Genomic DNA, 15199 nt, shown 5'->3' on the forward strand with positions numbered 1-15199 from the left:
ACATGCAGTCTGTAAACGCCTGCAATCAGACAAAGTGCAGAACCAAGGAGACAGACAGGCAGGGAGATGGAGAGAAAGACAGGCAGAGATGGCTTCTTATGAATCGCATTTTAATTTTACAACAAAATCTTTCAAAGAACATCAAATCACAGTACATTCACTGTTTCTTATCACAAGCTGTTATTAGAAAAATATTTTTAAATCACTATATTTTTTATACAATAACAATGTACATAAGGCCATTTTTGTTAATGCACAATAATTAACACAATTATAAGGCTTTTATAATGTGAACATTCTCACCTTTACACATTTGGCTGTGAAAATTGTTCTTTTATATGATGTAAAACTGTTGGGAACATTTCCACAATGTGGAATTGTGAAAATGGTCTGATCTGCCAAGGCCAAGGAGGAGAAGCTCTCTCACTCTGTGATAAAGCACCACATTAATGATACCTTATGAAAGAGCAGAAGACGAGGACAGGAAGACCTCAATTACACAGATACTGAGATGAGCTTGAACGGAAGCCCTCAGGACAGGAGCAGTGCACACAACACTGACCTGAGATCAGCGGTTAAAATACTCAAAATATACAGTGGGAAATAAAATAATTAACTGAAAAAGTCAAATAAAATGATCAAACAGATAGTATTAACTAGCGAAATGTCCCTTAATTTGTTATTTGACATTGTTATTAAGCCTTTTTTCTTTAAAATTAAAAGTTCACCTAAAAATTCTGTCATTATTTACTCATCCTCATGTCATTTCAAATTTGTATGACTTTCTTTCCTCTGTGGAACAAAAAATATATATTTTGAAGAATCTTCTCACTGCTCTTTTATAGCTATAAAAAGGAATAAAATAATGCGGGCTAGATGCAAGACATAAATATTATCAGTGAATAATGACTTAAGAGTCAGCTTATTCCTCAAATAAAGCTGTGGTATAACTTTAGAAGACTTACACAAATCATATGAATAACATATGAGTTTCACAGACATGGTCACTATAAAGTGCTAAAGGGATGACGTATTTTTTTGTATGCCAACCTGGAATGTAACATCCCTCAACAAAAAGTTAATAGGATTTTTTCATTGGCTTTTGGATTATTGCAGACAACATGCTTTGTGAACAACAAAAGTTTATGATTCTTACGTTTCGTACATCAATATTTTGAAGCCTAAATACAATCAGCAGCAATAAAAAGCTAAATTTAGGTTTTAAATGGACTACACCACAGCCACATGACTTCAACTTCACCATCACCAAGCACAAAGCTATTTAAACTCTACAAGGTGGAAAGTTGTAGAGTTAAAATATAGTTTACAAGAGCATGAGTATAGAGTGAGAGCACGCGTGAGGTATATGTTGTAGAATATAATGTGAAAATATCTTGAGCTTGCTTTAACCACAGACCTTATTTCAGACATTAAAAAACAAAACAAAAACATTGACTTCAGAACGATGGCACTCATTTCTTGGGTTGTATAGAAAGAGCTGCTGGAAAATCTTCAAAAATCTAATTTAGGGTTCTACAAGAAACATAAAATCAATCAGATTTGGAACGACATGAGGTAAATGATTACAGATTTTTCATTTTTGTGTGAACTATGTCTTTTAAGTATTTAAAGAAAGCACCGGATTCTATGGAAATTCATTTCAGTCAGAAGAGACTGAGATCATTTAAAATTATACATTTGCTTCTTTTTATAGGAAACGGTGCCACCTACAGTAAATCAATAAATTGACCAAAATGTAGTGTAAGATGCAGTGTGATCCGACATCTGATACCTCTGTCAGCTTTTTAAAGATTTGACCGTGTCAGCCAGGGAAACTCCTAGGAGATAAAACACAGTCTCATTATGATGTAAACATTAAAGACAACAAAAGTTTACACATGAATAAACTCCATTGAAGTCGATACGGTTTACTTCTAAATGCTTTTTGTAACACTAGAAAGTTTCCATTCATCGTTGGGGAAGCCCTTTGAGTGTCGGTGTGAAAGAGTTTCAGTGTTCCAGCTCTCTATGACACCCAATCCTTCAATACGTCTGCGTGTGGTTGCCAGGATACAACCAGCACAACAAAGAGGGTCACAACTTTCAATAATGGGGCCTCATAACTTTCAAGAATAGAAAGGTCAGATATGTTTACGGTGTGTGTATATGAGAGAGGGAGAGGTGTATATGTGTATGTATATATATATATATATATATATATATATATATATGTGTGTATGTATGTATGTATGTATGTATGTATATATATATATATATATATATATATATATATATATATATATATATATATATATATATATAAAAAGAGTGTGTAAGGCCCCGATCACTAGCTGCTACCGCGTTTTTGAGGTTCGAAAACGCGAGGCACACAGCACTGCCCCGATCACACAGAAAGAGCAGAGCGTTGCGTTTTTTATGAGGCAACCACCGAAACAGCTGTCCTGTCAGTCAAGTAATTACCTTTATTTACTTTATGTTAACATTGTGGTAGTTGGTTCGTGAAGTCGTTAAGCTCCTGGTTACCAGCGAGAGAACCAGCGGCGGCCTTAAGCATCTGGGGGCCCGTTTCAATAACTAATATGGGGCCCTACCCACATAAAACATAAACATAATAGAGCAGAAAAAGCAAGGATTCCTGTTGGTTTGCACCACTGGCATATGTACATTTCATTTCCTCTTAAAATTATTTTCCTGCTCAAAATAACATTTTAACCTAACGGCAAAAAAGGCACAGGTATAAACACATAAACTACCGATATTATATACTTCAGATCGCTTAAGCCGTTCGCGGGGCGTAAACGTCGCCATGGTAACCGCAGGCAAGTTCTACCAATCAGAGACGTCAGTGTTTTGCTTAGAATTGTGGGTAGTGTAGTATTTCTCCAGAAGATCGCAAATAACAAGGTTGACTTCATACATTGTGGCTTTTATAGGAGCAGAAACTTTCGTTTCACAACCTCGTAGCTCGTGGTCAATCTACCTTGGATGGTTTAGACATTATGGCTGAAAATCAATATCATATGGAGAAAATGAATGGGATTTTGCTGGTCTGTTGGGGCCCCCCTTGGAGGGCGGGGCCTGTTTCAATTGAAACGGGGTAAGGCGCGTCTGTACACAGGCCTTGTGAAGTTATGAACACTTAACAGGCATGCTGTACGTCAAAGGTCCAACAACAACACCATGCTACCCAATTGCCAATAACTTAGATTAAGTGTTTTTCCTGTGTAAGAATATACAACTGAGTTGTGTTTTATATAAATTGTTATACTATGGGGCTGGTAAATGCTTGAAACTGATTGGTTGACAAACGTTCTAAGCTGTGCAATTATTTTCAAGGAAACGCACGGCTTAAGTAGATAGCAACTTAAAAGCTACATGACATTTCTCAGTAGCAAGGTAATAATGGCGCTGTTTTTGAAGCAGATAAACGTACAGTTTCTCTAATAGTAGAGATGCTACTGCCGAACACTGTTGAGACATGCACGGGTAATTTATGCTTAATCTCGCTCTCTCTTAAACAACATCAGATTGATCTAATTATTGATAATTGCATTGTAAAGTAAGAGCATGAAAAAAAACGCAAACATTATCGTTTAATACAAGTTTTCCCCAAACCTTCAATCCTCCCAAAATAGACTTTAGTCGTAATTAATATTTGAAGCTTTGTCTAATTCTAATGCTCTATAATGTGACATGTTTGTATTGTATTCTTGCAGTTCTGTAATAAAAATAAGGTGATCAGACTCTGAAGAATTGCACATTCACATTCAGTGCGGCTTGCACGCTCCCCTTTAAATCAGGAAATATTTGACTCCTTTTTTATTTGTTTCACAATACTCAATTAATGATTGTAAACTGAGGTGGGTGTCTTTAGAAGAAGTATCTGTTCGGGAATTTTACATAAATAAATCACAACAATCCCCTACTATGAGCACAGCCATTAATACAGGCTGCAGCAGAGGTTCCTCCTTTCTTAATGATATTCCAACTGATTTAACTAAAATGTAAGACTGCGTGTGTTTGTGTGCAGTACCTGTTGTTTGCGGTCTGAGGCCGGGTCTATAAGTACATTGATGAGGCTGGGCATCTCTGTGTTTTTCAGACTCTCCTGTAGTGCACTGCGGAGTTCTTCCACCGTTCGAACCAGATACCCACGACCCCTAAACGCAGTCATCACCTGCTCGTACCGTGCCTCTGGTAGCAGGGTCACTGGAGGAGCACTAAGACACACACAGGTCAGTTAGCCAGCGTTTGATACCAGCTGACTTCAATAGAAATGAAGCCTACTGACAGCTATCTGTTACACTAAATTAAATTCATTTTTAACAATTAACTTATTGACTCTATATTTATTTGTACAATTTACAGGCATCTCACAGTTCAGACTTTTTTTCTAGCAATTGTGAGTTTATATCTCACAGTTCTGCCTTTTTTTCCTCAGAATTGTCAAATATAGAGTCATAAAGTCTGAATTGGCAAGATATAAAGTCGCAAAACTTACATTACCATCTATTGTCAAAAATGAGAAACAAAACAAGCCATTGAAGCATATCTTCATTTCTAATTTGTAGTTTGTTTTAACAATTTTTTTTCTTTTGCACTGAAGTGTAGAGACTGTAAATTTATATGATATAATATAATATTTACTTTCGGTCCATGGATTTCAGTTTCAGGCACCTCTGCTTTAGAAGGAACCCAGAACTTCCCTTAGGCTCAATACTCACATGGTGGTCATGTCTCCCATCTTTTCCATCTCTTTCCATGTTTCTGGATCCACTCCACTGTAGATGCCATTGTTGTTTATTACTATGATGATGATGGGCAGTTTATACCTATTCAGAATTAAAAGTAGTTATAATGAGGCAGAGCAAATAGAACCATTATAAAAGTATGCACACCGCACAAACGTCCCGAAGGTGGAGCTCTATGTCTAAGATAAATAATGATTAGAATGATGCATCATGATGTGTAATTCACCTGCACATGGTCTCCACCTCCATGCCAGAGAAACCGAAAGCGCTGTCTCCCTCTACACACACCACTCTCTGAGCGCTTTTCTGCGTCTGCTCCAAAACTGCTGCGGCAATGGCAAAGCCTGGACCCACCCCCATAGTGCCAAATGTGCCTGCATCTAACCTGTACAAGACATTCAGATTACTGCTCTGGACAACATTACTGTAGAACTCAACATTTAATAGAGCTACCAACACTACGGTACATTCTTTAAAGTTCCTTCCCAGAAAAAGGCCCAAGCAAATAAGCCTAACTTATAGGAGTCAATATGTCATACAGCTAAAATGATGTGTTATTCCTGTGATCTAAACATCACAAAAGTTGTCTCATGATCAAAACATAATAAAAGGTGTTTTTTTGCGATCAATTATTAAAAATGTTTTTATATAAACAACAAATATAGCAAACGTTTTATGTGTGTGTGGGATCAAAGCAGTGTTTTTTGCATGATTTAACCCTCTGATGCTCTTTATTTATGTCTACACTCGTGTTTTTTGGGGTCTCCAGAGACCCCAGACAATAACATTTAATTTTGTAACAAGATAATAGTTTTTTTTTTTTACAAATGTAATTTTATTCTGTTTGTTAATGTTTTTACTCAACATTTGTGCAGTTTTTGGAGAATTTATGATATCTTTTAAATTTCTATAAATAAATAAATAAATAAATATTTATTTAAATAAGCTTTTTACAAAAAAACAGCATTTGATGTAAAATTCACTTTATAAAAGACCCAGATTTCTAACTTTCATTCATGGGGATAACATGGATCATTTTAAATGGTTTAATGTAACATTTTTGGAAAATGCAGTAAAAAAAAAAAAAAAAAAAATCACTTTAACCACTAGATGGCCATAGAGCTCCACTATATGCTATTTGCTATTTGACTACCTGAAAGATATCTTTTCACAAGTTGGATTCAGTTGGATTCATATCTAAATATTATAAAATCACAATTATAACAAAAATAAAATATTTTTGTCAAAGTTTAGCATTTTTTTGTACTGAACCCTCACCCCCCCCCCCCATAATTTTGACAAATTATAGCCCTACAAATGTTCCTGTGTGTGTGTGTGCATGTGTGTGTGTGTGTGTGTGTGTGTGTGTGTGTGTGTGTGTGTGTGTGCGTGTGCACATTTTCAATGTGTCAGTGTCACCAATTTATTTTTGTGGTGGTACTGCATTTTGGATGATTTTATTTGACAAATGATAAGAGAACAGTTTTTATAGTCTCAAAAATGTATTCCTCTATATGTGTGTGTGTGTGTGTGTGTGTACGCGTGTTGTGAGCAAAATAATTTAGCATTGTGGATGTTTTTTGCATGGGTGGAAGTGTGCCACTTTATTTGTGCCATTTCTGTCGATGTGTTCTGTGTTGTTTCTGATTTTGATGATGAATTTTGTCTAATTTGATTGCGGGGTCTCTACCTGTCACAATTTTTGTCACGCTAACATAAAAACAGATATCATTCCAATTTAATTTTTTTTTTGTAGATCTAGAAAGTGTGAAGAGCCGTAGAAGGTTTCATACCATTTGGACAAAGGGAACATTTTTTTTAATTTGAGCAAAAGTCATTTGGGGTCAAAAAGACCCCGTAAACCACCTGAGGGTTAAACAACAAAAGTTGTTTGTTATGATCCAAACAAATCCGGTTCTCATGATCTAAACATAACAAATGCTGTTTTTGTGATCTAAAATAACAAAAGTTGTTTTCTTATGTTAGTTGTTATCTAAACTTTAGTTGTTTTTGTGATCTAATCAACAAATGTTCTCATTATCTAAAAATGACATTTTTTCTTAACGTAAACATAACAAATGTTGTTGTTTTTGTGATCTAAACATAACAAAAGTTATTTTCTCATGATGTACACATAACTTTGTTATGTTTTCACGTAATAAGTAATCTAAAAAAACAACAAAAGTGGTTTTCTTTTAACCACAACATAAAAGGTAGCTTTCTTGTGATCTCAACTTTCTCACAGCAGAAAAAAATCTGAATGTCGTCCACCATTTCTCTCATCACACACAAACCATTTCCTATTTGAAATGTCACATCAGAGCTAGCTTAAAATTTGCCATGGTCATGACAATCAGAGCACATAATTTTTTTCTGTCCCCTGTTTATGAATGTTAACATTTTAATTTGTTAAGAATGATTCACTGTTCAAGTTGAACCAATCCCAGGTCTGTATCTGGACAGCTAAACAGTGAATACTGATCTAGGGATAAAAAAAAGGGCGAGTATCATCTTTTGTCACCTGTGTCGTGGGAGGTAATTGAGCAGCATGGTACGGCCGATGTCCATCGTGTTCGCTCCCTCGCTCACTATGATGCAGTCTTTGGGCAGGAGCTCAGAAATGTGGTGGAACGCTGTGTAGTAGTTCATGGGCAGAGTGGACTGGAGAGCAAGAGTCTGTGGGACACAATAATGGTTCATCTAATTCTATAGGCTAAATGCTAAATTTACAGTTGACATGTTTACAGAAAGCAAGCTCACCTTTGATATCTGAGCATTGGCAGTCATTTTGTCCTTCAGTGTCGCCCACCATTGTGAATCAGAAGGAAATCTCCAGGACTCTGACCTTACAGTATCCAACAGCTTTAAACCAAGTAGAAAAAGAGATTTAAGGGGCCATTTTAAGGAAAACATGATTTTCCATAAGTTTTCCACCCTATTAAAATGCAAAATGAGCACATTCACATATAGCCATCCATTTATACCTATCAACACTGATTCCAAATTCTGTAACAGTGGACAAACTGTTCCTCATTTCACAGGCAAAGCCGTAAGCCAATAAAAACAGAAGTCATTGATGTAGAAAAGCCTTAAGTTAAAGGTATAGAAAAACTGCCATTTTAATAGAGAAAATAAATTAAATGATGCATTTTTGCTAAAAACATTTGTTTAACATTACAAGTCGAACTAAAAGGAAATAAATGCTACAAAACATACTGTATTTCATAGGGATATTGGGAATCTATAGAACATATACTCTTAGAAAAAAATTTCCATTTAAAAGGGTTCTAATACGTACCATTTAGGTACTAATATGCACACTTTTGGTACCAATATGTACCTTTGAGGTACTAATATGTTACAAAGGTGTACCTTTCAAAGGGTACCACCTCAGTGACAGCTTTTGTACCTTTTTTTCTGAGTGTAGATTGTCATGATGCAGATAAGGGTGCAAAACTAAAAAACATTGCATTTATGTAAGATAACTCAGGTGATACTGTGATTTACCTGGCTGACCACAGCCTGGATGTCTCCAAGCAGAGCAGATGCGGCTCTCACATTATTACTCAACTCCTCCGCACATAGATCCACCTAAACAAATTCACAATAAACTGAAGATCATTTAGTCAAGACTCCCTGTTGTGCAAATTAAGTTTTTAATGTTGTTTATATATTTATATGTGGTGTTTTTAATATGCTTTAAGATGTTCGAAGAATTTCTAAAGATTCTGGTTTCTAGAAGGCAACTGCCTGACTCTAAATAGCGAACGGGAACGTGGTTTGTGTAACATTAGCAACACATTATTAGCTGTTTTATAATGTAGTCAAGCCAAAGGCTAATCATATAAATTACTGTTATGTGTCCGACGTTGTAGAGAACGGTACGTAAAATGCTTTACCATTCTGATACATCGCCTTGTAGACGACCCTGTATAATTTGTTCTCATGAATCAGTTTCTGGTTCAAACATGGCTGAATTAAACCAATATTTCCACTTGCTATTGTGTAGCGTTTACTACAGTGGACAGAATGGATCAGGGAGTTCCGCTTATACAAAATGAAGCAAGGGTGTAGAGTAAATTCAAGCTATTTTAAAGGGATTGTTCAGCCAAAAAAGTCAATTCTGTCATTAATTACTCACCATCAAGTCGTTCCAAACCTGTGAGACATTCGTTCATCTTCGGAACACAAATTAAGATCTTTTTAATAAAATCTGACAACTTTCTGTCCCTCCATTGACAGCCTACACAACTACCACTTTCAAGCCCCAGAAAGGTAGTAAAGACATCATTAAAGTAATCCATGTGACTCCAGTGGTTTAACCTCAATTTCATGAAGCGATGCGAGTACTGTTTGCTAAAAAAAAACATAATTTACCACTTTATTCACAAATATTGATCTCCAACGAACGAGAGCACCACAACGTATGCATGTTGTTTTGACACGAGAGCAGATGTTTATGCGTGAATGGGCGTTGGAGATTAATATTGGTGGTATTAATAAAAGTGGTAAATTATGTATTTTTTTAGTAAACAGTACTCGCATCGCTTCATAAAATTGAGGTTAAACCACTGGAGTCTTACTTTAATAATGTCTTTACCACCTTTCTGGGGCTTGAAAGTGGTAGTTACGTAGATTGTCAAGATAAACAAATGCCTTATGGGTTTAGAACGACATGAGGGTGAGTGATTAATGACATAATTTTCATTTTTGGGTGAACTAACCCTTTAAGGCATGACAAAATTATTTTCACAGAAAAAAGAAAAAAAACATTTAAATATTTCATTTTGATTATCAAAGACGAGTTTTAAGGGATACAATTATTGACTGCGCTGCAGGTGGACTTTAAAGTCTTTACGCTGATGTTGCAGCAACTTACTGAGTGTCCAGGTTGCAACTGACCTGAATGATCTTCACATGAGGACTGAATCTTGGTGGAAAACCAAAGTGCAGGATCCAGTTGAGTCTGGCACCCAGCAACACTACAACATCAGCCTGCAATAGAGCTCTAGAACAGAGAGAGATGGGCATCACATCACATCAGTCGGTTCCATTAAAAAGAGATTTTGTAAAGATAATTTAGACACATTCACACACATACCTGGATCTGGCTGCAGCAACACAGTTGGAGTGGTCATCCGGCAGTACTCCTTTCCCCATAGGTGTGGGAAGGAAGGGTATTCCAGTCACCTCCACCAGCTCCCTGATCTCCTTCTCCGCCCTGGCATACGCCGCACCTGCGCCAGATCACAGCTCAACACTGCATGCCTTGAAGATGCTCAAACACCTGGGTCATTCAGTTCTATTCTGTTCACCTTTGCCCACGATGATCAGAGGCCTCTGAGCCGCTTTGAGGAGCCTGACAGCCTGTGTGATCTCCCTGCTGTCAGCCTGACTCACAGGAGGAGCAGGACAGCAGGAAACAAACCTAAAGAAAAATGAAGAACGTGTATACAAGCAATGCAATTGTGCATATTTCAAGATGCAAAAGAAAAAACATCAATAAGTGATCATCATATCATAAACTTACAGTTAGTCCCCATTGCTATGATTAATCTTCAAGTCTACATAAAGCTCACCTGACACTGGTCCGGTCTATTTTGGCGTTCACCATGTCTCCGGCTATGTCTATGTAACAAGCTCCTGGGCGGCCATAAATGCTGCTCCTTACAGCCTAAAAAACACAAACAGAACATTGTAAATTGTACATTTCGCCTACATTAGGAGCATTTAATTTCAGGAACCCATTTTCAAAAATGTATATCTGCTAAAATGTATATAAACTTTTTTGTTATGTCATTTAGATGGCCTCAAAGCTGACAGGCATGGACTACAAGCCAATTTTTGTCTTAAAACACAATTTACTTTTTCAACTACAGCTGGTATCATCTCAAGGCTGCTTGGTCGAGCAGAAAACTTGCTATACAGACGACAAGCTTCAACCTGATGAGAAACAAGAAAAAGAATATCACAGGTTAAAGAGACACAAGAAAATAAATACAAATGATATGTTAAGCACATATAAATATATGAGATGAATCACTAATTATTGAATATATACTGATTGAACATGTTTCATTTATCAGTCACCAAATGCGGTTTATTTGTTGCTTAATGTATCAAATCAGTAAAAATATTTTTGTACCAAAGCCAAACATTTCCTATAGACCCTACTTGAGGGAACTCCTGAAATGCTCCTGTGGTTTCTTGGTTCCTATCAGATGAGCCGCCAATGACAATGACAGGCCTGTGATTTCAAAGAAGAGAAGAAAAGTATAAAAATGGCCCATTTGAGGTCAATTCCCTTTCATTTTAAGTGAATTCAGCAGTGTGGGAGTTCGCTACCAGCAGTTCGTGTTAGCATTGGCCATTCCTCCGAGAGCATGAATCAGCCCAGGTCCAGACACCACCAGGCACACAGCTGGCCTAAGGAAGGGAAATTATATTTCAGCAAAACAGCATGAGAAAAATCAAGTAAAAAAAATAAAAATAATGAACTGACATATTCATACCATCCTGTCAAATACCCGATAGCAGACGCAGCATAGCAGGCCTGTTAGGAGAGAGAAGATGCATGGAAACACACACCCAGACGGTCTTCATTGTAATGAAAGCAGGACACTTTTGAAATGAAAGTAGAAAGAGAGACTGTCTTACTGCTTGTTCATTGCGCATGCCCACGTACTTGATGCCCGCTGCTTGGGCGGCCATGGCCACCTCGATGATGGGCACGCCAACGATGCCAAACATGTACTCCACATTCTGCAGATGGAGTTAAATATAAGAAAAGACATACCTAATAGACATACTAATATGTTAAATGCTCGTTTTAATATTAAAAGTATTTCTAGTAATCCAAGCCACAATAAAAGAAGCAGTACATTTAGGCCAGGGGTTTTCACTGTGGAAAAGTTTAGAGAAAAACAGTGTACATTTTAAAATAAAATAAAAATAAATAATAAAAATAAGATTACATGAACAAACAAACAACTAACTAACTAACCTACCTTGATTAAAATATCAAATATTAAAATAAATAAAATTTGATTTAAATAAATACATAATAAGCATATACATTTGATTAAAATATATATAAATAATTAATAAAAATAATTAACAAAATAATTGATTAAAATTAAAGAAAAAAATTATAATAAATCTGATTAAAATGAACTGATTTAACTAAATAAGTAAATAAATTAAACGGATTTAAAAGAATAAATGATACATCTAACACACCTCATGATATTTTTTTATTAAATTGTTTTAATATTTCATTAATTTTTCACAGTATTAATGGGGCGTTCTATACATGAAAAGATATATCTGCCTTTTAATTTTTAGGATGGGGGTCCCTCGCACGAAGATAATCGTATTTGGTGTCTGTGACATCTAAAAGTTTGAAGCCCCTGATTCAGGCTACATATTTAGTCAAGTTGTTACATATTTCCTTTTTTTATCTAATCATTTTTTGACCATAATGTGAAATACACAATTTGTCATCTCCATGCCCTGTTTAGTGTTTTGGATCACACATTTATTGACAGCTCTATTGCGCATGCGCGGAACCTTTGACACACTGTCCAAGTTCAATAACACAGCAGGCGATTCTTTGCACGCATATTGCAATGGAAAAACAACAACTCTGCAAATAAAATACACGTTAATGACTAGGTGCTATGGACAAAGGTTTTGATTAGATAGCCTACTTAGGTTATTTCATTTAAATATACAGGAGAAACTTAGAGAAAACACAACACAGACCTGAGATTTGAGCGCCTCAGCGATCAGCTGAGCTCCGGTAACTTCATCCATAATCAACTTCACAACAGACTCATTTCACTCATATAACGTTGCAGATATCAAACTGCTCTTCTGTCCTGCTGCTCTTCTTCTGTGGTTTGTGCTGTGTAGTTGCAATAAAATGAAAGCGCATGTCTCCACCTACTGGATAACCCGGACGTGTCTCTCACATTTGTGACAAAGGCTGGTCTCCTGTCTCGTTTTTATGGATCCTGTAGAAGATGGTGTGTGTGTGTGTGTGTGTGTGTGTGTGTGTGTGTGTGTGTGTGTGTGTGTGTTTTAAGAAGCAGCAACATAGTTAAATTTGGTTAAATGGTAACTCATTTAGCTTTCTTTCAAATTGTACTCATCAATATGAAATTTCAACTGAAAAAAATTCCTGAGAGTAACCTTCTAGATTGTGTTCATTACACTTAATTAAAACGTACATCTTTCAATATTCACAGTAATCCTCGATATTTATTCAAATGAATTTATAATATGATATAATTATGTTGAGACTCTGCACTCCTGAACAAAATCTCATATTCCACAGTTGCTATTTTCATTCCACTGTTTCCATTCTCATACTAATTTTGTAACCAAATAAAATAAACTAGGACGATTTAAACTACAGAGGAATGATCATGAAGTCTTTATTATAAACACAATATACGACATGCTTTGCTTTTATCAACTGGTTTGTAACTTTTTAAAACATTTATAACATAACAAATATTTAAAGGTGCAAGTCTCTGAGTTTTTGCAGAACTATGCCCCCTTCTGGCGACACGCGAAACTGCAACCAGAGTTGTGCACGCGGTTACGTGGAGTTTGCGTTGGGGTTTGGGATGAACTAGAAGCCGGTCTCTTTGAATCCATCTTCTACTTTTGCAAAAGTCGCTTGAGTTGTCTTCGCTGATGCGGATAATGGCGGCGAATACACAAACCTGCCAGACATAGCCAGGTGAGCGTGAACGCGCATGACGTCACGCCCAGTCGATTCCGTCCCGAATCCCTCTTATTTATTTTACTGTATAGGATTATAGAGGCAATCGCAGTGATCATAGAAGGGCTCATTCAGCCCATCAGGCAATTGTTTAAGCATGTATGGGTTAGAAAAACGGGTATTTTTAACATGAAAAGTTGCTTAATGCACCTCTAACTGATCATTTATGTAGTAAATGAGAAATGAAACGTAGCGAAGATTGGTTAAGCAAGAGTTCAAATTTTACTGTGCAAAACATCATTACAGGCATAATGACTTGAACAATTCTCAAACTATTAGACCTAATGATTTACATGATAGACATTGAGAAACTAAAAATGAAATCTTCAGGCTAAACATCATAATTGTCATTGTGAAGAAAGACATTGTACTTGTCGTAACCAGTATTTTCCGTATTGCTGTTTTTGTGGACCTTCACATCTGTTTTCCTGCCCATCACTTGAGCTTCACTCTCTCTGCCTTCAAGATACGACTGCAGGATCCGGAAAAACTGAAAACATATTACGGGAACATCAATTTAAAATGCAGTAAATGTCATTTAAATATTTTTACAAGAATAAATGAAGCTAAAAAGAAAGGTCTGACTGTAATAATAATAATACAAATAAATAATAATACACATATTATACAGATATGAGTATGACACTATTAGAAAAAAAGGTATGTATATAACCTTAAAGGGTTATATGTATCCCTTTAAACATGAAAGTATTATTTAATAATTTAAGACATTTCTCCTATGGCATAAAGGGTTCTTTAAAATTTTGTCAATTTTTGTAAACCGGTAAAGCTGTAAAACTGACAAATGTGAATTGTATCCCTTTGCAATAAAAATTGCAATAAAAATACAAATAAAAAAAATAAGTCGAATAAGTCTGGTTGAACCATGTAATTTTTAACTTTTGTGCCAAGTTTGAATTATCATCACAAAACGTTTCTAAGACTTCAACGACCTTTTAAGCACATGAAAAATATTCCTATATAAAAAAAAAAAAACCACATAACTCTCACATTTGCAGCAAGAGTCTTTGCGTGAAGGATGAAGAACAGAGCAGTTTGACTCACCAGGGTCCTGGTCTGTGGGTTGCTCAGAGACTTCCACTCTTCATGTGAGAGGTCCGACTCCACAGAGATCATCAGTAGTGTCATCAGAGCCAACACTTTCAACCTAGACGCAAAACACAACAGACAGAGACATTACAATCCCAGCATGAAACCACATCTTCAACATCTAACCAAAAGAACTCACATGTTTGCAGTGCCCGTGAATGCAGTTTGCTGTTAGCTTGCCTCTGTTGCTCAAAAGCGCACTGACCTTGCTTTTATACACAGCCATACATGAACAATTCGCACCTTCTGTCAAATTGGCATTTCTTTTTTACTCAAAGAATATCTGGATGGACCTTGAGTGCCATAATTGATATAATTAACTCAACTTATAGCGTCATCATGGCTCCCTTAGAGACATACAATTCAGAATAGCCTCTTATAATTATGGTATTTGGGTTTAACCTTTAAAGGGGCATGATGAATGTAAAAGACTACCGGCTATATGAATGAATTCGAAATAATGGGAAATATTTTAATGAATATGGTTGAGGATGAATGTTGACAACCAATTATTATTTTACGCTAA

General features: G+C 36.1%; 2 protein-coding genes across 2 annotated transcripts; both read right to left on the reverse strand.

Annotated features, from left to right (window-relative positions):
* Window positions 1-90: 90 nt before the first annotated feature.
* hacl1 (2-hydroxyacyl-CoA lyase 1) lies at window positions 91-12694 on the reverse strand. The gene is made up of 17 exons (XM_084384799.1): window positions 12537-12694; window positions 11430-11534; window positions 11285-11325; window positions 11118-11198; window positions 10947-11019; window positions 10638-10715; window positions 10352-10446; window positions 10088-10200; window positions 9874-10009; window positions 9675-9780; window positions 8280-8363; window positions 7533-7634; window positions 7294-7448; window positions 4999-5157; window positions 4746-4853; window positions 4055-4241; window positions 91-1838 (listed from the first exon to the last, which is right to left on the reverse strand). The coding sequence occupies exons 1-17, from the start codon at window positions 12585-12587 to the stop codon at window positions 1806-1808; spliced, it is 1707 nt and encodes a 568-aa protein (XP_084240925.1). The 5' UTR covers window positions 12588-12694; the 3' UTR covers window positions 91-1805.
* A 1128-nt stretch (window positions 12695-13822) lies between these two features.
* On the reverse strand, window positions 13823-14855 carry c16h2orf66 (chromosome 16 C2orf66 homolog). The gene is made up of 3 exons (XM_084435255.1): window positions 14813-14855; window positions 14629-14731; window positions 13823-14053 (listed from the first exon to the last, which is right to left on the reverse strand). Coding segments are annotated over exons 1-3 (264 nt in total). The 5' UTR covers window positions 14815-14855; the 3' UTR covers window positions 13823-13894.
* Window positions 14856-15199: the final 344 nt, after the last annotated feature.

Source organism: Rutilus rutilus (assembly GCF_951802725.1).
Source record: "Rutilus rutilus genome assembly, chromosome: 17".
Taxonomy (NCBI): domain Eukaryota; kingdom Metazoa; phylum Chordata; class Actinopteri; order Cypriniformes; family Leuciscidae; genus Rutilus; species Rutilus rutilus.